Source organism: Coloeus monedula (genome assembly GCF_965178545.1).
Source record: "Coloeus monedula genome assembly, chromosome: 26".
NCBI lineage: Eukaryota > Metazoa > Chordata > Aves > Passeriformes > Corvidae > Coloeus > Coloeus monedula.
In genome coordinates this window covers 612,304-634,220 of record NC_138806.1, presented here as the reverse complement: position 1 = coordinate 634,220, position 21,917 = coordinate 612,304, and the positions used below count along the sequence as shown (strand labels likewise).

Here is a 21,917-nt window from a genome sequence, read left to right as displayed (position 1 = left end):
CATCTCGTTTCTAACATTTCACAGCAAAATGTCAATTTGATTTAGTGAAATCCACTTCAGATCGAAAGTCCAAATGAATCACTTGGGTTTTCTTGTTTAGTTTCAAAAATGCTGAAGTAGTTTACTTGGGGCAAACAGACAGTTCCAACTTGTCTCTTTAATCCATTTTATTTTTAACAGGTTGCTGTACTGAAATATTGATGGCATTTTATAATAACAAAACCACCTATTATATACTAAATATCCCCTTAATATATATGCTTGCAAACCTACTTAACATCATATTTATTACAAATTCTTTATAATCTATGAAGCCCAATGTAACACAGTATAAAACCCAATCATGTTATAAGGCAGTTCCATATTTTATGGTAATAAAGGAGTAAAATGCAAACAAGCCCACGCCAGTGTCACCTTCGTGTTGCTCCGATTTTTATTCTGATGGATTTTACATGCACCACGGAGCAAGAAAACGTGGGTTGGTCCCAAAAAGCTGCTTTTCCTGGGCGCTGCTCCAGCAGGACAGGAAGCCACCCCAGCGCAGCAGCATTTCCCAGGGAGCAACAAACCCGGCAGCTGGAGGATGCCAGCTCAGGAGCTGCGGCCGTTCCAGGCCGGTGTGGCCATGGCGAGCAGGGGCTGATCGCTGCTGGCTCAGCTGGAGCTGGGGGTACTGGCAGCATTCCCATTCCGCACATCCCATCCCAGGCACGGCTCAGACCCTCCTGGCTGCGCTCACCTGGGCACACCAAGGAGCTGAGCTTTGCCTTTGTGTCCTCCAGTCTCAGCTCAGCGGAGACGAGAGGGATGGGGGTTAAACTGCCTGGTAGGAGCCGCTCTCCGAACGAGAACACTGGGCTCATCCAGCAGGGGATAGCACAGCCCAGAGCCATAAATAATGCATGGATCCCTCACATGGAGCTCGCTCCAGCCTCGCATTCCTCAGAGAGTCAGCAGATATTATTTTTCTCTTCTCTTTTGTGTGTCTGTGGAGTGGTGGGCGGCTCGGGGAGAAGGGAAAGCTGCTCCGAGGTGCTGTGCTGATCTGCTTTTACATCTTGCTCCTCCTCCTCCTCCCTCCCAAAAAGTTTCCTGCCCAAGCTGTGTCAGACCAGCAGCACTGCCAAACTGCCCCGGAGGGCTGGAATTGCAGCTGGATTTGGGAAGCAAATAGGCTTAATATGTTCAGCTAAACGCAGGTTTTAGAGCCCAGGCAAACAGGGCAAACTGCAGCTCAGCCTGGGATCACTCCTCCCAGGAAAACGAGGCACAATAATTCGGCTGCTGGACAGCAGCAGGGAAAAAAGCGTGAATTTCTCTCCAGCCTGATGAAAATGCTTCCCTGAAAGCAGTTTTGGAACTCACTGGAATTGCTAAGAGGAGGGATCCAAAACTCACAGCTGCTGAGCAGGTGCTTGAAATCATAATGCATTGGTGTCCCCTTCCTGATTGCCCAAACACTAATGAGCTGCTCAGACCTGGAACTGCTAATTATGTGTCTGAGACCTAAAAGGAGTACCCAGGATGTCTTCATGCTATTAAAATAGCCCAGACTGAATTGCTGTCAGACTGTCCAAAAAAACCCCTGGATTACTCAGTAAGACACCAGAGTCTGAGTGGATAATTAGGGTTTTGGGACCCCAAAGCTGCTAAGAAGGTGCTCAGGACCCTGATGCTTCTCCAAGTCCATTTTTTTGGAAGCAGCTTGAGAATTGAGACCTCCACTCCCACATTCCCCTTGCGCTGTCCTCGTCTCTGCTGGAGAGCATCCCTTCAGGTAGGATTTGTGGTCCATGGCTTGTCCCACCTGGCTGCAGCTTTTCTTCTGGGCCTCAGTCCCACAGAGCAGCCAGCGGAGAACAACTCTATTAAAAGCCACACTGGTGTCACACTGACATGTATTTCTTCTTCTAGGAGCATCCTGAGATGACTTCAGCTCTGACCTACTTTGAAGCCAGGCTGATTTTGTCCAAGCAGCAGCTGCATTTGAAGGCAAAGAGATGGAAGGAAAAGCTGCTGAAATCCCGTTTCCCGGTCAGAAGTTTTTGCCCAGCAAGACTCAGAGCTGCTCGACTTTGTAGGCTACTCTTTTGTCAGCTCCTTGGTTTTCCTGACACGTCTTTCCCCGGCACAGGCTGCAGCCTTGGCTCTTCCAGCAAAGGACAGGGAAGCAGTCCCTGTTTGTCACCACATCTTTTACGCAGCCACCAAATGGCAGAAGTAATTAACTCCGCATGTTCAGCTACAGTAATTATTAATTGGCATTGCTCTCTCTACCAGCAAAGTGCACTGGGCTCCCAACACCCTCTCAAGTGTTTCCACAGTCCCTGCATTCCCTTTTTGGGTGAGTCCTGCATCTTTAGAACAATCACATTCAGCCTTAGCTCTGTGCTCCTTCTGTCTCTCAATGCCTTCCTGAGGATCTGGGGCTCCTGGGATGTTTCTCAAAGGCCCCTCATCACCACGCATTCCATATATCCTGGTTTGTTTCCGTTCCCCATCCGGATGATGGGAATACCAACTGGGACAACAAACCTTGCAGTGGGAGCAGCAGACAGTGAGGTGCTACAGGGTGGTTGTGACTGAGCCTGTATTTGGATTTTAAGGGAATTTCAGCAGGGCCCTCATTATCTCTGGGATTTTCCATTGCACTGGCAGGAAGCATTCCATCCATGTGGCTGCTGGGACTCTCTTGCAAGACTCCCATTCACAGAGTCCCCTCCGTCTCACACCACAGGCGGCGCATGTCACAAAATATATCCCTGATTTGGTCCTGAGCTTGATTCCTCAGCTCGTGTTGGAGGCTGCTGGGATGTGGGCTGGCTCTGAGCACCACGCACACTCCCTGGCAAATGCTCCAGTGAACAAACATTCATTAAAAACCAGCAAATGTGAATTATAACTGACTGCATAAAGGTGCTGGTGAATTGACAACATATGCCCAGAGCCACAGCAAACGATCCAGAACACAGCAGCAGGAGATGGAAAGCTCTCACTTCCCAGTCTGATACGGATCTCAGGGTGATGCACATCCTGCACACTCATGGCTGTGTTCACAGTATGAACCTGGTACTGCTGACCAGAGGGGATTTCAGTGTCTGAGGGAGCTCCAGCAAAGCCACCTCCACCCTCTCTAACAGCTTTATTGCCCCTCATCCCAAACAACCAGCGTGGATTTACTCCTGGCCTCTCTGCATTGGCTAAGCAGAGCATTCCTCCTTCTGCAGCAGGAGCAGCCCAGCTCTAGCAGCCTGATCCATCCTTTACTTCAGGATAAACCCTCTGGATGGGACACAGGTGAACCTTGCAAAGCACCCAGGGGTGCCAGCAGTACCAGCTCTGCCTGCAGCACAAATGAGACTTAGCAGGGTCATCACTGCCCTGTGTTCTGTGGAGATTTTGAGCTCACAATTTAGGATTCAAAAGGGACAGGATGGACTCAGAGCAAGCTCCCAGTGCTGCCACTAAATCCAAGAGACAGGAGGTTGAACTGCACATTCAGCACAAAGCTGGGCTGCCAGTCTCATCTTTGTTACCTGCATACCCCCTAAGGCAACACAAAGTGGGTCTTAATTAGTCCACATCTGGACCTTGGTTTGTGCATTCCCACAGCACTGGCGCCAGAGCTCCGTCTCTCCCGCTCCCCCCCTTCAGAGATCCCAAATCTTCCGGGAGAGCTGATTTGCAGTTGAAGCCTGGACCACAACCCCGCCAGGCACATTTGCTGCAGCTCCAGCTTTGCCGGGGATGTTTCCACACAGCTCTAATTAGCAGCAGCAACAAGCCCTTTTGAGCCGTGGGGGGGAATCCCGGAGGGCAGAGTGAACGTTCCTCTAGCTGCTCCCACAGCCGAGTCTCTCCAGGAAACCAGAGGGCAAACCTCCAAATCTCTTCCCTCTGCCGCAGCACATCCCAGCCCTGCGGGGCATCCAGGCTTTGGAATGAACGCACAATGCATTTCTCTCCCTTATTTATGGGACAGCAGAGCAGGTGCTCTGTTTCATGAGACAATAATCAGAGTTCCTGGGTGGGTAAAATCGAGCCCAACTAACTCATTTCTGCAGACGGAATTTATGAATATATTTTAAAGAAAGGTTCCCCTTTCTCTCTGTGTTGTGAATACTGGTCAGAATCAACCGAGCCAATGCTGTCCCTCCTCTTTCTCCCTTGCTGCTCAGAGATGCCATAAATCAGAGAGAAAATTATATTATTTTTAAACAGCAGAGAGGAGATATCACATTTCTGCTCCATTTTTGTGTGATGTCTAATACAACAGCATCCCAGGGGCTCCCAGATGGGATATGAATATAGACAAACAAAAATCCAACCACTCCTAACGCCTTGGCTTCAGTCAAATTGGCCATTAACAGGATCCCAGGGTGTTCTTACCCTCCCTTGCAGGGGAGAAATTCAGTAACACTCATGGGTGTTCTCAACAATAACGTTAACTTGTAATTTTGGGGGGTTCAGAGCAGGGAGTGTCTGCAGCTGGGGTGTCTTGCACGCATGTTTCGGGCAGATTCTCACTGCAGACAATGTGAACACCCTCAAGGGAAGCTGCTGCAGCCTCCATGTGGGATCTTCACGCAGCCCTGGACAGGGTTAAGCACCCACAGGATTTATACCCCGCTGGACTCAATATTCCTGTCTCCATGCAGACATAGGGGCTGAGTTAATCAAATTCCCAGAACTGACAAGCTGGGTATTAAAGTCTTCCCAGGATCAAGAAACACAGAATTGACACTGTATGACCCCAGGAACTGAGGGGAAAGAGCTTTCCAGGACATGGCTGTGATTTTCCAGGTTTCCCAGGCACCCCACCACGCTGCTGAACGCGGGTGAGAGGTGCCTGACTCCCACGACACAGGTGTACAGCCAACCCATTCCTTCAGTCCAGGACAGGGTTCAGTCCATGGACTTGGAGAGGTCCTTGAATGCAGCCTCCTGTTCCTGGCAGCCACCTCACACAATCCCACCTCCGAGGGATGATCCTGCTTAAAACCCTGCTGGGGTCTTTACCCCTATTACTTCAGGATTTCATCTCTTCAAGAAATAATAACAATAAAAAAACCTTTCTAACTTCCAGCATCGAGTTTTCCATGGCCAATTTGTACCATTTGCTCCAAAGCCAGCACCATGGTTTGGCTGAAATAGCTCCATTTCCCCCTCAGTCCTCATCCCCTTGATGGATTGCTCCAGAGTTATCCCAGTCCTTCACACAGCCTTTGCCTGGCTCACTTAAACAAGCTCAATTCTCCTGATCTCCCCTCCTAGAACAGGTGCCTCTTTTCCTTAATCCTCCTCCCAGTCTTGCTCTGTACCTGTTCCAGGCTGGATTTAGCTGCTTTGGGATGAAACCGATGCCTTTTCCAGTGGCACTAACACCTCCTGAGCCCCAGAAGAGCTTTGTAAAGAGCCTTGGCAAGGCACTGCGAGTTAAAGCAGCCACTTCATTAAAAGCCCCACTAGTCAGGACCTCTGCCACGTCATGCTGGTGATTGACACAGCTGCACACAAATGCCCGGGTGCGGAGCACTGGGAGCACTGCCTGGATACCCCGGGATCCGTGTGCAGAACAAACAGGCAGGGATGCAGCACGGAGCAGGTCTTCACTCACTGATGTTTCAGATCTCTGCTCTTCAAAATGTTCTTTCTAGTGTTCCATGATCGCAGAATCACGGCATGGTTTGAGCTGGAAGGGACTTTAAAGCTCATCCCATCCCCCTCCTGCCATGGGCAGGGATGCCTTCCACTATCCCAGGTTGCTCCAAGTCCCATCCAATCCGGCCTTGGGCACTTCCAGGGATCCAGGGGCAGCCACAGCTGCTCTGGGAAAACTGTTCCAGTACCTCCCTGCTTTCCAGGGATGGCGCAACCGTTCCCTCCATTGCAGAGCCCACGGCCCCTGCGGGAGGGGGACAAAGCTTTGGCAGAATGGATGAGGAGAAAAGGCTGAAGGTCAGGCAGTGGTTTCAGGAAGGCCTGGGAAGCCCAGCTGGCAGGTGCAGCTCCCAGCTCTCAGCTCTAAACTTCTGCCACGGATGTAACTCCACACCAACAGAAACCTCCCCTCTGGAGCTGAGCCCAAGCTGCTCCACGTGGCTCATGCTGGGGAATTTGGTTTCTGAAGAGGAAATCTTTTACACTCTGAAGTCTTAAATATTATTGTTCCCTGTTGAGTGGGGGTTAAAAGAGGAAAACAGTGATACTTTTCTCACTGGCTCTTTTGCAGCTCTTCTAAAGGCATATAAAACCAATAATGAGTCACTCAAGCACTTTAAGCAGTCAGGCAATGATAAATGAGACCCACTAAAACCCTTCTGTCTTTGCCAAGGGCACTCTGGATTATACTTGAACCTGTTTTAACCTTAGCACTTAACCTTCTTTTCCACAAAGTTGCCTTTGCACAGCAACAACCACGATAGAGCTCAAAATAACAAGTCAAAGGAATGGTTCCCTGAGAGGAAAAGGAATATTTGCTTTACAGTTAGGGCTGGGATTTAAGTGTCGTTTATGTGCTTGCTAAACCTCAGAATTTTAAAGGAATAGGGAAATAATTCGGTGCTACTAGTAAGGGAGAGAGGAAAGGTATGAAATTCAGCATTAAAGTATTTTTTTATGTCAGCTTGGCATGAAAAATGTGGAGAAAGAATAGAGAGAAGCATTACTTCCTGCAGTCATAGAGTCCCAGAATCACTGAGGTTGGAAAATCCCTCCAGGATCATCGAGACCACCCTGTGCCCGATGCCCGCCCTGTCCCCAGCCCAGAGCACTGAGTGCCACCTCCAGCCCTTCCCTGGACACCTCCAGGGACTCCAAACCTCCCTGGGCAGCCCCTGCCAAGGCCTGAGCACCCTTTCCATGGGGAAATTCCTGCTGCTGTCCACCCTGAGCCTCCCCTGGCCCAGCCTGAGGCCGTTCCCTCTCCTCCTGTCCCTGTTCCCTGCCAGCAGAGCCCGACCCCCCCGGCTGCCCCCTCCTGTCAGGGACTTGTGCAGAGCCACAAGGTCCCCCCTGAGCCTCCTTTGCTCCAGGCTGAGCCCCTTTCCAGCTCCCTCAGCCACTCCTGGTGCCTGCAAGGAATGGGCTGGACATGCCAGTGTAGCCCCTTAGGAATATCCTCTGCTGCTCCCCTTTGCCTCCCTGCATCTCCTCCCCAGTCCCACCAGCCCAGGCACTGCTCCCAACCATTCCCCTTCCCCCGGCCCTTCCTCCCTCTCCAAGCCCACACTGGGAGAGCGGAAACCAACCCCCAGTTTCTGGACACTCAGCTCAGGAGCAGGACACCAAACCTCTGCTCTGGGGATGCCCAGCTGGACCTCAGAACCAGGGAACTGTTAAGGTTAGAAAACACCTCCGAGATCACCAAGTCCAACCCAAAGCACCACCGTCATGGTCACTGTTAACCCTGTCCTCAAGTGCCACATCCATAACTTTTTGAACACTTCAGGGATGGTTGGTGAGTGCCCTGCCCTGCCTCAGATCCAATGCTTGACAACATTTTCTGTGAAGAAATTTTCCCCAATTTTCCTTAATATCCAATCTAAACCTCCCCTGGAGCTACTTGATCCTGTTTTATGTCTTCCCCTCAGTATTTCAGGAATGTGAGATTCCCTGTGAGTAGCAAGGATCATATGCCTAAAACTGGGGTTTACTGCACCACTGTGCAGTAAGTGACACAAACTCATCATTTGCACCTTTGAATCATCACCACCTTTAACAGTCAGGTGCCCACACCTTGACTGACAAACACCACAGGGATGAGACCATGGGAGAACCCTGGTGCACACCAGAAAGCTGGAATATCTCACACCTGGATGTGCCCGGACTGAAAGAGAAGAGGAATTATTCCAAGTGAGAAGCACTGCAGGGAGATGGAGCTGCTTGGGCTCAGCTCAGAGCAGGGGTGAACCAAAGGGTTTCTCAGCACTTAAACCACAATGCTGGTTTCTGGTTCTGTTGGGTTTATGAAAGTGTGTCTTTTTTGAAAGACAAGTGTGATTACAAGAACATACTTGACTCAGACTCTTATTTCTCCTCCTGACAAAAAAAAAAACAAACAAACATGGGAAGACCAGAATACACAAAGGGCTCACAATAACTGTGTTAACAACTGACAGCTCTCCCCAGGTTTCAATGTTACTTTGCAAATGGGGACTGTCTGATTTACAACAAAATAAATGCACATATTTCCCTGCCCCTGGTGACTGAGCTGTCCTTGCTTGATCTCCAGAAACAGTTTGTCACATGAATTTACCTGTGCTAGCTGTGCTTTAACTCCCGGTGTTGGAGGGGTTTGAAACACGGGAGGAAAATATGCTGCAGTTAATTGTTCCAACAAACAGCCACGGGCACACCCAGTGGAGGAGTGATTTAGGCTCAGAAATACGCGTCAACATTTCACAACATTCCAAAGTGGAAGGGAGGTGGACGCTTTCCCTCAGGATGCTGTTCAGCCTGCAGGCACTTGCAGAAGCTATCTGGGGTTTGCAGAGCTGGGAGCAGCTGGGGGTGCTCAGGTACTCTCTGTACCTGATTTGCAAATGCAGGAAGAAAGGCTTTCAAAATGCTTTTTGAGTGAAGACATTTGTAGAAAAATCTGTTTGGTTTCAAATCCTTCCAAACAGCAATGATGGATTTTCTCATGTCTGCACAAAATCACAGCCCATGTCATTCTCTGCAGCAGGTTAAAGCAATTCCCCTTCCTTAGTTAAAGTTTAATCAATTTTAATAATAAATGTTTAATAGCAAACATAAACCAAGAAAACAGCCCTTGCCCCGAGGAGCCGACAGTTTTACTGCCAATCCAAAGCATGGAGTGAGAGCCTTGGATCGTGGGTTGTGGAGGCTCTGAGCTGGGCAGGATTTGCCACCCGGGACCTGAGGAGTAGGATGCAAAGTTGAGGTCACTCCATGCATTCCGAGTCCTGCAGCACCGTGGGCCTGCTCCCAGTGCTGGGAATTACTCAGAATTTGAAACAAAAGAACGAATGAAGCTTGTGTTCCTGAGGGGTTTGTCTTCTAACCTCTCCCTGCTCTGTCCCAGGTTCCTTAGGACCTCCAGAGCACCATCAGAACAAACCAGGAGGAGCTGACCTGCACACCCAGGAGCCGCCTTCACACACCCACCTCCCCTGGGATGGTTTCCCGTGTCCCACGGGGAGCACAGCTCTCTGCACCCTGGTTTGGTCTCACTTGTGCTGTCTGTGCTGCCAGGGCAGTGTGAGCTGTCTCATTATTGCCAGGCTGCTCCTGGAGAAAGTGGGGCACATGTGTTTGTTGGCCAGCTGCTCCCTGTCAGACACAATGGCAAACACAAGCGCTGACCCTGCTTTTCCTCCCTGGGCTCCAGTTTCAGTCTTTCCCAGCTGCCAGCTTTTGTGAAACTTGTAGAAATCAAGTGGTTTTGAGACTTCTCCTGTTCTTTCAAATGGAGGAAAATTGCTGAAACCTTCTCTTATCAGGAAATAAGCCTAAAACCATCTCCAGAAATCTCAGAGGTTGGGCTGTCAGAAGCATCTTGCCCTGACTGCCCATTGAAAGAGAGGACTTGTTTGATAGCACTAAATTAAATCCCCCTATTCATGGAAAGCCAGACATGAATATACAACTCAGGGTTCCCCCTCACTGACCTCAGATGACACCAGGGTTTGCCTCAAAACCCCTAAAAAATAGAGTCTGGGTGCACCTGACCTACAAGTGCAAGGTGTAGAGGCTGCACCTGGTGGAAAGTTCCACAGCTCTGCATCACTTAATTCTGAACCAGATCATCCATTTAATGAGGCATCCCAGGGTTTCAATGTTTTATTTTGCAGTGAGATTTTTATTTTAATTAATTTCATGGAAAAGAGAAATGCTTTAAGACTAAAAGCTTTCATTTTTCACATGGGAAATCTCATCCCAGGAGACACTTGCACATTTTTCTGGTATCGTGCACAAATACCATAGAAAAATCCTTTCCCTCTTTTCCCTGGACAGATGCAGAGGTACAGAGACATCATAAGACTGACCTCTGAGGGTGTTTTTGTTCTACCAAGAGATAATGAGGAGAGAATGATTGTTGCAGGGATGGATGCAGCTGTAGGGGCTGACAGAGGGATCTCACCCTCATTAATGTCTTTAGGAGGCAAACTCCACTGGGGTTCCACAGACACGGGACTGCTTTGGCAGCCTGGAACTTGTCTCCTCCCACAGCTCATCCTGACTGCAACGTACACCCCGGCACCTCCTCTCTCCGTGCCGGTCCTTGGAATTCCAGGTGGAGCAGCAGCGTTAGTTCAGCTGCAAACCCCTGTCATCCCTGACAGAAACAAATCCATTCCTTACTCGTGGGTGTCACACGTGTTTTCAGGAGATGCTCCATCATCATTTGGCATTAGTTAATGGCCATTTAGAGTGATCCTGCAGCATCTGTAGGAGGGGTGGTGGCTGCAGGATCCAAGGCCGGGGTGGAGGATGAAAAATGCAGCTCAATCAACAAAGATCAATCTTAACATCCAGCACAGCAGCTCCTTCTCCCCAGCATGATCTCCACAACCTTCATCATGCTATCCATGGAAACTGTTCCCATCTTTTACATAAAGATTGGTTTAGATGGGAACGTTGTTTGAGAAATGACCACAGCAGCAGTTTTCACAAAGCCTTTTAGGAAAACTTGCCTCTTTTCAGTAAAACAAAAAAAGCAAAAAAAAAAAAAAAGGAAGAATCCCCAAACAGTAAATGCTTCAAAATAAAAATGGATATATCAGGATTGTGTGACTGCTGTACCCCACCAGCAGCTCCTGAGCAGAAGAGGACACAACTTGTTATGTTTAGTGAGATCCTGATCCCCAACCCTAACCCTAATCCTACCAGTACAGAGAAAAATACCAGTATGATGAACAGAAACTGCAGTTCTGAGCAGAATTCTGGTTCACATGTTCACAGAAACAACAAGAAATTTGGTGGTGAGTGTCAGCTCCCATCCAAGGTCCCCTTCAGCTAAACCATCCCATTCCAGATGGCTGAGTCCCTCCCATCTCCCAAACTGTAATTCCATCCCCCATTCAAGGTCAAACTGGTGCCTCTCTGACATCCTGGTTCAGCTTTTACAGGTTCCTCCATCACTGGAGAACTGTTGAGGAGTTCACAGCTCTGCTGACACCACTTCACACGTGACAGAGCCACGAGCTGCTCTTCCAAAGGCTTGCAGGAGGCACTGGAAGGGATGGAGAGACTTTCCTGGATGTCTCAGCATTCACCGTCCATTTCAGTGCCAGGGAGCAGTGGAGTGTGGTGGTGCAAGCTTAGATAATGAGGGGTTAAGCTTCTGTTAATTCCTCCCACTGCTCACTAACTCTCCTCTGCAATTAATTTAGTCCTGCCTATGGCAACTGCAGCGATGTTTGCTGGGCTGTCATTGAGGAAGCCCCCGTGAATCCTGGCCTGTCCTATCCTGGCCTGTCCTCTCCTGCTGCTGTTCCAGAGCTCCAGCTCATCATTTGTTCCTGACCTGGGAGAAATCTCCTGTCACGGAGCCCTTCAATTGCCCCTCTCACAGTAACACAGCTGAATCCCCAGAGAGCATTTGCTGGGCTTTATTTATTCTCTTCTAAGAATAAATAAAAGATGACCTAAGATTAATGTCCCTCAAACCTTCAGGTGAACCAACAGTTTGAACCACTGTTACAGGATTCAGCCCCTTTCATAAAGGGAAGTCCTTGCTCAACTCCTCTGCTGCACGAGCACGGGATTTCAGAGAGCCTGGAAAATACGGATGGAACAAGAAACCAAAAAATGTTTAAATGGGTTGCTTTGATTTTCTTCCAATAATGACAAAACCTTTAAAAAAGCAAAATAAGTTTTAATAACTTTTAATTTTAATTTATTTTAATTTCATGCCCATCTTCATATTAGTTTTATAGATCAGTCTTCATCACCATTGAAACAGCATCATGAAAACTCCATTTTATAGAGAAGCTAAAACTTGGTCCCACTAAAATTTCTAAAATTTTTGGACCTCCAGTGGTTTGGTTTGGGGGTTTAGGGTTTTGGTTTGGGATTTTTTTTCATATAGGCAGGGAGGACAGACTCAGAACTATTGGTTTCCCTCAGGAAAAACTCCAATTCCCAAGAAACTCACACTGGAAGTGAGATCTGGACAACCTTTGGACTGACTGAAAGGGAAGCCTACAGACCTGGCATGAGCCAAGAACCTGGAATCCCCTTCTCGTGCAAGGTCAGAGCGATGTGGGGAGCACCTGAGGAGGAGACGGAATTTGACTCAGACTTTTTCACTTCTGATTTTCTTTTCATATTTCAATCTCTGAGGAAATCACAGAACAGAACTGGCTCTTCTGACAGGAGCAGACAACTGAGCAGCTCCTCTTGCACATGAAAATCCCTGATGGCCCTGTTGCCTTGGATGGGTTCCTCTGTGGAATCCAAGAGCAGATTAAACCTCCTTCCATCCGTCTCTCCCTGAGCAAATACATGGGCATTTTCCATTACTCTTCACTCCTTCACTTCACGCTCCTTGCCCTAACACACAGGCTAAATCCTTCCTTCCATGGCACAACAGCAACAAATGATCAAAACAATTCAGCTTTTCTTCAAGTAATGGCATGTGCTTGGTTGTAAATATTCATGGCTGGGTGGAAATTGGTTCTTGGTGGCCCAGAGCACCCTGGTGTCAATCTGCTGGAATGACTCGCAGTCTCTTTTACCTCCACGGGCAATTTTGTTTTCCTCGTGCAGGTTGAGTACATTAATCCATGGCAGACAGAGTCAGACATGACCACCTCATCTACCTCATTTTCCCTCTTAGCTTGTTGAGCTTCTGGTGCCTGAGAGGTTTCCTCGTGGATTTCCACAGGTCGGGAAGTCCCAACAAGCTTCTAGAGGACCATTCAATTGCACTCATCCCTCAATAAAGTCAATCTATCTAAGGCTTTTCGTCACGACCTCTCAGCAGATGCTGGTGACAAAATAGAGTTTCACAACCTTCTAATTTAGCCACAGACCATGATTTCCTCCCTCAGGAAGATCTGAGTCCTCCCAACTCCCAGCTCTGACAGCTGTGATCACTTTGTAAGCAGGGAAGTTTTCCATGGGTCTGTTTTCCCAAAGAGCTGTTCCTGTGGAACACTGCAGGGTCTCATCAGCCCAGCAGGAAGAAGGCTTTTTTTATTTTTGAGTCCCATATAGAGCTGGTGTAGCTGTGGCAGCAGCACAATCACCTGACACCCTGCTCATGCCCACTTTATCACAATACCTTATCACCTTGATTGCCCTCACCCTGACCACGCCAATGGATGCAGAACTCTGCTGCATGGCCGACCTGAGCCTGGCTGGCACTCCGGGCAGAAATCCCTGTGACAAATGCCTTTGGGAAGGCACAGGAGGGATTCCAGACCCTGCCAGAGGAGATGGAGATGCCTCGTGTGACCTCCCCGTCCTGCCGCTCCTCGGGAGCTGCCAGGCACATTTTCTGTCAGCAGGAGCTGAGTGATGGATTTGAGGGGTTTTTTTTCAGGGAATCTCCACTGTCTGCTTCTAAAGCAAACAGGGATAGTTTCAGGAAATGGGAAAAGACAGGGGTTTGCTCAGAGAAACTGTGGCGGACTCATTATGGAATCAGAGCTGTGAATGGCTCGATGCTCAGTGCAGACGGAGCTGTCAGCAACTCTGCATTTTAGGGCAATTGTTGTCCTTAGGTCAATAATGCAAACTTGAACTCATGCACAGAGTTCACAGAGAGGAAGGGGATCATCTTCCCAAAGTGGCTTTCATTTCTCTGGAAGGCTGAGGGTGAGCTGAGCACGAGAGCGGCTCAGAGACAGGCAGAGCTCCTCAGGGTAGAGCGGTGGCTTCCATCTCTGCTGGTGACATGAACAATGGGATCGAGGGCACCCTCAGCAAGCTTGATGACACCAAACTGTGTGACACTCTGGAGGGAAGGGATGGGATCCAGAGGGACCTGGACAGGCTGGAGAGGTGGGAATGCGTGACCCTTACGAAGTCCATCAAGGCCAAGTGCAAGGTCCTGCAAGGCTGTTCAGCCTGGAGAAGAGAAGCTCCAGGGAGACTGAGCTCCTTTAGAGCCCCTTCCAGTGCCCAAAGGGGTCCAAAAGAGATGGAGAGAGACTTTGGACAAGGACCTGTAGGGACAGGATGAGGGGGAATGGCTTTAAACTGAAAGAGAATAGGTTTGGATGAGGTATTAGGAGAACATGCTTCCCTCAGAGGGTGGGCAGGCCCTGGCACAGGGTGCCCAGAGCAGCTGGGGCTGCCCCTGCATCCCTGACAGTGTCCCAGGTCAGGCTGGATGGGGCTTGAGCAGCCTGGGACAGTGGGAGGTGTCCCTGCCAGGGCAGGGGGTGGGACTGGATGGGCTTTAGGGTCCCTTCCCACCCAAACCATTCCAGGGTTCTATGTTTCTATAAAAAATTAGGTGCTCCAAAAATAGCAAAAGGATTTAAGACTCAGCAGGTCTGCACCTGCTTTTTGTTATAGAATCATAATTCATCTTGGAAGGGACCACAAGAGGCCAGAGACCCTCACTGAAATCAGACCTGTTTTCTTCTTTAATCAGGTGGAAATTTCTCCTGTTTCACTTCATGACCACTGGTTTAGATTTTTACCCATTTCTGTCTGCAGGGATCATGGACATGGTAGTCAGAACCTCTCAGGGAGGGTTTAGATTAAACCCACAACAGCCACACCATGATTTTTCACAGGGCATCACTGCACTCGGTCAGACAAGCACAAAGATTCCTCAAGAGGGGACATCTGGGAGGTTGTTTATTACCTGCCAAGAAGATTCCAAGGGACACTTGCACGGGGAGTATGGAAGAAGGTCAGGACAAGCTGTGTTGTTCTACTTTACCTCTCCAGCTGGAAACCAGGCTGGGTTTTTTATATATTCCTTGTCTTTCCTGGCCTTTACTTCTAGCTTTGGGCATGACTAGATGAAGTCTGATTGCTGTAGAGAGGGCACAAGTACATCTGAAAGATCCCTGTGGTTTCACCCTCCACCCACTGCAGACAGAAAACTGCCCCAGGAGAACTCATCCAGGGCCAGTTGTGAGGGAGCCCCTGTGACAGGAACCGTGTTAGTCACGGAGAGCCAGGGGTGAAGGAGGCACCGTACATGGCAGCTGGCAGACATTGATCACATTTGTTCTCTGTTGGTGACAACCTTGGCTCTCCACAGCTTTGGGCACTTCAGTTCTCAGTGCCTGTCTGGGAAAGAGGAGCTGAGGCACAAGAAGCTGCACTCAGAGGTATTTCCAACACTATGAAAAGCCTCACGCAATTCCCAAGACAATTCTGATAAAGCCTGGCAGCCCTCAAACATCTCCTCTATCCTTGGAACTCCAGTGACACCACCCTTGCTCAGCAGTTCTTCCCCATCCCAAGGGCAGATTTGCTCCAGCTCCAGCTGCTGTTTGGAGTGCAAATCCCTGGCCAGGTGGGCTGTGGAGGACAGAGGAGCTCTCACTTGGCCTCCTGATGAATAACTCTGATGAATGGGAATCAGTCAGGAGTGAGGAGTGGTTCTTGCTCTCCTCCAAACCAAGTGCCAGCTGCTCCAGCGAGGGAAGGCTGAGCCCACAGCTGGCTCTTACACACACAAATTCTTTGTCCTTCCTCCTCTTCCAGGGCCCTCCCTGTGCCTCGTGTCCCTCCTCACTCATCCCCTCTGCTCTCCAGCTGGCTCTGGCACTTTGCCTGTGCCTGTTCCTGACATTTCCCACTTGTTTAAGTTACTCCCCATCCCAAAGCCCGAGTGAGGGAGGGCAGCATGCCTGGCTAAGAAACAGCTCAAATCACATCCAAACACAACCCTTTTCAAAGATCACTAAGGGGGACTTTGTCACTGTTCTGGTCAGGTCTGCAATCAGGTCAGTGTCCCAAATGCGGAGCGCCAATGTCCCAAGTTAACAACCTACAACCCATTTCTGCAGTTTCTCTCCTTTGGAGTTGTTTCACCCAGTGTTCATACATCCAGTATTAAAGCATTTTAAACCAGGTTTGCCATGGAAAGGCCTCACTGAAGTTCAACAGCCTTCATTAGATTTTAACTCTATTAACCATTCCAACCCAGGAATGGTTTTTCATGAGCATTGATCCCAACTGGAATCCACCCATGGAACTTCCTGCAAAATTTAAAGCATTATCCTACAAGTTTTTAATAAATAAAGGAAATACAAACCCCATCAGTGTCACAGGGAACTGCCACACCCATAAATCCTTACGGAACAGAGAAATTTAATCCAGAAGAGCACTGGGTGGAATGAGGGTCTGCATTTCCCAAGGGCAGGATTTGCCAGATACCTGAGCCGGGAGCAATCCACCTCCTTTTAGGCACCCAACAAGATGCCACCAGCAGCAAAATGATAACCCTGCACTCCCTCTGTGCCTGTGCCCACACCCAGACCCTCAACAGCACCTGAAAAATTGAGATTTTCCAGTGCAGACTGGGAAGGCTGCACAGAGACCTGATTTCCTACTGGAAGAACAGCCTGCTTGTGTAAAAGTTATCACTGAATTGCACACCTCATTATTGCACATCTCATTATGGCATCTCAGATTCTGGAGCAAACTTTGGAAAAAATCATGATTCTCAAAAAAAATTGTTAAATAGAAAAGTAATGTTTTTTCTGAATCAAGTATGCAGTATCCTGACTTTTTTTCTTGAAGAAAGTGGAAGTTGTATAACAGGAAATGAGAATGGATTAGTTAGTCTAAAAAGCCAAAACTATTCACTAGACATTGGCCTGATAGATACAGTAGAAAGAATGGCAGGGAAAATATGTATAGAGAAAGCCAGATAGATTGACAGAAACTCCTGTCTTAAAATAGCAATATTCACATGAGATATGCTCCATTATGTGGACCCTGTCTGTCAGAAGAATGTGTATTGAAAATAAATGAGTTCTATCCTTCAATTGTCACGGCCACTGGCAATAAATAGACACCTGATGAGGCACAGCAGGCACAAGGGAAAAGTTTGTGTTAGCTGGAATGATTGGATGTGTGAGGAAGCACAGCCCAACACTGCACTTGGCAAACGACCCGACTGAGGAGCGCGTTCCCAGCCCAGCCACGCAGAACAGGCACCCGGAGAGATCCCCAGAGCCGTGGCCGGGCTGTGCCGGGCCGGGCTGTGCTGCTGGAGAGCATTTCTCAGCAAGGGGGGACTGCGGGATCCCATCCCCCTGCTGTTCGCATTCCCAGTATCCACTCCCAGGCCATCCCATCCCATCCCTCACTCTGTGTTTGCCCCATGGGCTGAAAGGGTTTTCAGAGGTTTTCTCCCTGTTGCCCCCCCATTTTCTGGCCACACATGAAATCCTCCTGCAAGGCTCCCCTGCCACTGCCCAGCTCATCCCAGGCTGGAACACTGAAGGACCACGAGCCACACCAGCAGCCCCAGGAAAGAGGCTCCACACACACACAGGGACTCCCAGAACATCACAGTGGTGTGGCGAGGGCTGATGAGCCCAAGCTTTGCCAGGCTCAGCAGCAGTGGGATGGGAGGACCTTGATGTCACATCAAGCAGCAGGAGCACAGCTCCTCCAGGAAATGCCATCTGTGAGGTCATTTTCAACCAGGACCTCCTGGGGGGAGCAATGCAGAAAACAAGGAGGGGATTTCCTTGGCTGCTGCTCTTATCAGGCTTTCCTCCTCCAAGTTCTCCAAGGGAATGGCTTTGCTAAAGGATGTTCTGCCAATTTTCTCCCCTTCACTGCTTTGCCTACAGCAGAGCTCTGCATTGTCTTCTCTGCTGTTCTGTGCGTGGCAATCCAGCACAGGATCAGCACATCCTGCTGAGACCTGGCTGTTCCCTCTGGGGTATCTCTGCAGAAAAGCTGTGGAGACTCACTCCTGTGGCTGCCCTTCATACGGGAGATGTTACCTGAGAGGCAGTGGGGGGAGAAGGAACAGGAAGTGTAGGGAAAGCACAGCTCAAATCCTGTTAATAAAGCAGTGGCAGAGGATTTAAACAGGGCAGTGCAGAAGGAAGACGGTAAAGTCACATTTTCAAAGTGCCAAGACGCTGCCATTGCAGCTCCTGCTCTTCGTGCAGCAGCAGCAGCACTGTGGGCTTTACTGAGGGACACGCTGCACACAACAGCCCCCTGCAGCAGGAGGCAGAGCTGACCAGAGGCAGCACAGCCCTGACTCCTCCAGCAGCACCTTAGTGCCGAGTTCTGCTTGGCGCAGCCCCCTGCTGCAAAGCTCCCGCTGCCTCTGCTGCCAGCTGCCAGGATTTGGGGAGCGTATATAAAAACCTCGTAGTTCTTCACCCTGCTGACGTATTTCAGAACTGCCCTGGGATTTACACCCTGTTTCCCTTCAGAAACAAATCAGGCTTCAGTGATGGCTCTTCTCCAGCGGGCGCTGCAGCAGGATGGATGTGCTGTCACTGAGCCCGTGTGCAGCTGCAACAGGTTGGTGGTGATTAAATGCAAAATTCATCCAGGACATGAGGTTCTGATTCAGCCTGGAGGCAGCTCACAGACCTTTACAGCATTCTCCCTGTGGAAACACCTACTCATCCTTCAAAAAGACACTTTTTGCTGCCTTTTATCTCCAAGAGGTAAAATCTGGAAGGAAAACAGGGTTGTTGTGTCCCTGTTGAGTGCTGCTTCCTGGATTTCCATAACCTGGGGGATTACCTGGAGTCAGTGAGACTGAAGCCCTGCCTCTGAGAGAGACGATGTTGTCTTCTGGCTCAGGTAGGAGCTGCTTTGCAGAATGGGCTGAAGTATTGCACTCAATCTCTCACGTGGACAAGCGCTGTCAGTCCATAATATCCTGTCTCTTTCTAGCTGGCCCTGATCTGTTTTAGCAGAGCATTTATTTGGCAGACAGGGAATGTTTGTCTTTCTGGAAACTACAGTATCCCCCATGGGAAAAAAAAAATTAAAATCATTGTTTCAGAAGCAATTACCTCAAAAACTCAATAGCCAGGGTGACACCCTGCTGGGTCCCAGGGGAGATGCCAAGAGCTCCTGTCTTCCCTAAGAACACCTACTTTTTAAAGTCCTTTTGTAAGCCCTGCAAGTGCTTTGAAAGTGCTGGTTGCTCCCTGGCTTTGAGGTTTTTGCTTTTGGCTGGTTCTTAATTCATTCTTGGCAAGTCCACAGGCAGAATACCTCCTCCTCCCCACACTTTGCTACAGTCAAGGGAGGTCTGTCCATCCTCCTGGGACCTGACCTCACTCCCCAACTCTTCTGTCCCCTGGACTTTTCCATCTGTTTCTCCTTTTTTACCCCATTCTCCAGACTTGCTCACACACAGCTTTTCTTTAGCAAGCTCCTCTCCGTGGGACTTGGTTGATGCTTTCCTACAACTTGGATGACCCAACCCCTGCTCAGACCTGCCCAGGGAGTGGAAACAAGGGAATGGTTTGCCTGGATATCCAGTTTGAAATAGGCTCAGCATCAGAGTTATGCACAGGCAATAAATGAGGCATAAAATTCTATGTTCCTGCTCCGAGGTTTAAAGAGAGCACAGTCCAGGGGATGGCAATGACTTTGGAGCTGGAGACAGTTGGACGCATTTGCTGGGAGATCTAAAGCAGCAGAGACAGAAAATATTCCCTTCTCCCAAAGGCAGACAACGATCCTGCTGATGAACCAGGTGATCGCAAACCCTGCCCAGGACCTGCTCTCCACAGGACACACCTGAGCAGAACAAGCAGCAGCACTCCCAAGAAACAACCACCTGAAACCTGTACCATTCCTGACTCCAGGATCACAGAGCCAAGGCACTGCCCAGCATGCCCTGAGAGCACAGTGGGACTTAGCCCAGACCCCAGCACCCTCAGCTCGGCCAGGATGGGGCTCAGCCACCTCTGCAGCCCCTTGCCCAGCCCCCTTCCCTGCCCCAGCAGCACACAGGAGCATCGCTTCATCCAGACAACGTCCTCGTTGTTTTTATTTTACGCTGACACATTTAGCACCACAGCATCCAGGACAGCCTGCACTGCCATCAGGGTGCCAGCCAGAAGCTGGAAACTGAGCAGCAGCTGCTTCCCTCAGGATGCTCAAGTACCCAGCTCACTCCATCTCAGAGCAGACCGTGATCAGAGCTCAGCCTTGTTGCTTTTCCTCTCCTTTTCTTTTCCCCCCTTTCCTCCAACACAGCACCAGGCAGGTACCCAGCTGCTGCCCACACTCCACAGCAAACCAGGATTTATGAGCCACGAACGCCAGGAACAAGCAGAAAAAATTTCCCTTCTGCAATTCCAGCAAAGCTGCAAATACCTGGAGAAATACAGCTGGACCCTGCTCAGACCAGCCCCGAGCACCTGCCCTTCCTGCTGGCTCTGTCCAGCCCTCTCTGCTTCCCTCAGCTGGCTGACATCCACTGGCCATGGCACGAGACCCCCAGGCCCCCTGTGATGCTCAGCAGGACCCATCTGACTCTGAGCAGCCACCTGGGAGCCGTGGGCCTTATGCAGGATGGAGGCTGGACCTGCTACAAGCCCCTTGCCGGTCTGGCTCCACAAAACCCGTTAGGACTCCAACAAACAAACTTCAGCTCAACAGGCTTCCTCCTGCTCCTCCTCTGCCATGCCAGAGCCCGGCAGCCACTGCCCTTTCACACCGGGCCCACGCAGCTTGGCCAGTGACCACCAGGGCTGTCCTGGTCCTGCAGCACCACAGTCCACATGCCCAGAGAAGAGAAAAGCAGAGCGTCTGCTCATACTCACAGTTTTGAAGTCCTTGTGGTTGCACTCCTGGCCTCTGAACTTGCAGTACAGCATCATATCCTTCAGGTCGTGGCCAACGCGTGCCAGGAACTCCTGCATGCTGAAAACTTTGGGTTTATACTGCTTAAAGTTGGCCTTTTCTTGGAGGATGGCTAAGACAGTGGGGTCAGCCAGGTGAGGGTTGGGGATCTGCAGGTTGACGTCCAGCAGAGCCAGGAGCTCCCCAGCGTGGTACAGGTCGTTGGTGGTGAGCCGGGAGAAGCGGAACTCGTTGAGGTTACAGATGGTGACAGCGGGAAACACCAGGCTGTTCGCCACCACCTCGTCCACTTTGGTCACATGCTGGTAGGAGAAGTAAAAAGCCACCCTGTCCGAGCTCTCCACCAGGAGGAGACCCAGTGAGCCCACAAAGGCCAAGGTCCAGAGCAGGCGCCGGATGGTCACCGGCCCGTAGACGAAGACATGACGGATCCCGTGGAGTGTAGTGGTGTTGGCAAAAATCTGGATGCTGGAAGGCTGCAGGCTGCCCATGCTGCCCTCGCTGGTGCTGTCCTTCAGATCCATGGTTCAGTTAAATCCTGGTCCTGCTTTTGGGGTCAGTCTGGAGCCAGAACTGGGATCTGGATCTCTCCCCTCTCCTCCCTAAAGTAATTAAACCCTTTTAGGGGAGGGTGAGGGAAGCAGAGTGAGACCAGCTGCTGCGAATTTATCCCACGAGCTCAGCAGTAGCTTCGTCGGGGTAAATATTTATATAAAATCCATTCAAACTCTCGCTCTTGATTTCCTCGGTGCGATAAGGAGGGCTGGTTTTTATTTAGGGAGACACCAAGGTGATGTGGAAGAGATGTGGGTGGGCAGCGAAAGCTGAGCCAATGGCAATAAAGTCCTCCCCCTGCACACACACACAGGCACACACGCGCCGAGAGGAGCTGAGATTAAGCGAGCGAGCCTAAAACGAGTGGAGGCAGCTCGCAGGCTGTTAACTAGTGCGGAAAGCCGAGGATGCTGCTTCCCGGATGTCTTCAGCCCGACCGGGAGATGTTCCCCGAGCTCCGGGGACGCAACTGCAGGATTTAGGCATCTCTCCTCCTCCCCACCTCTCCATTTTGGGCAGAAAACACCACCCCGAAAACCCAGCCTGTGCTGCCGGTGCGATTTGCAAGGGAAAGGTGGGCAGCTAATTCAGCGGGAGAAATAGGAGAGGAAAGG

At 50.0% G+C, this 21,917-nt stretch overlaps 1 protein-coding gene across 1 annotated transcript in view; it reads right to left on the bottom strand.

Annotated features, from left to right (window-relative positions):
* The window catches only part of LOC309582356 (acid-sensing ion channel 2), a gene marked incomplete at its 5' end in the record, with an annotated part of 377,429 nt that extends 356,157 nt beyond the window's left edge, over nt 1-21,272 (bottom strand). Inside the window, one exon of the mRNA XM_082297460.1 lies at nt 20,709-21,272. Within this exon, the coding sequence (XP_082153586.1) occupies nt 20,709-21,272 (564 nt within the window). The remainder of the gene's footprint in view (nt 1-20,708) is intronic.
* Between the last annotated feature and the right edge of the window lie 645 nt (nt 21,273-21,917).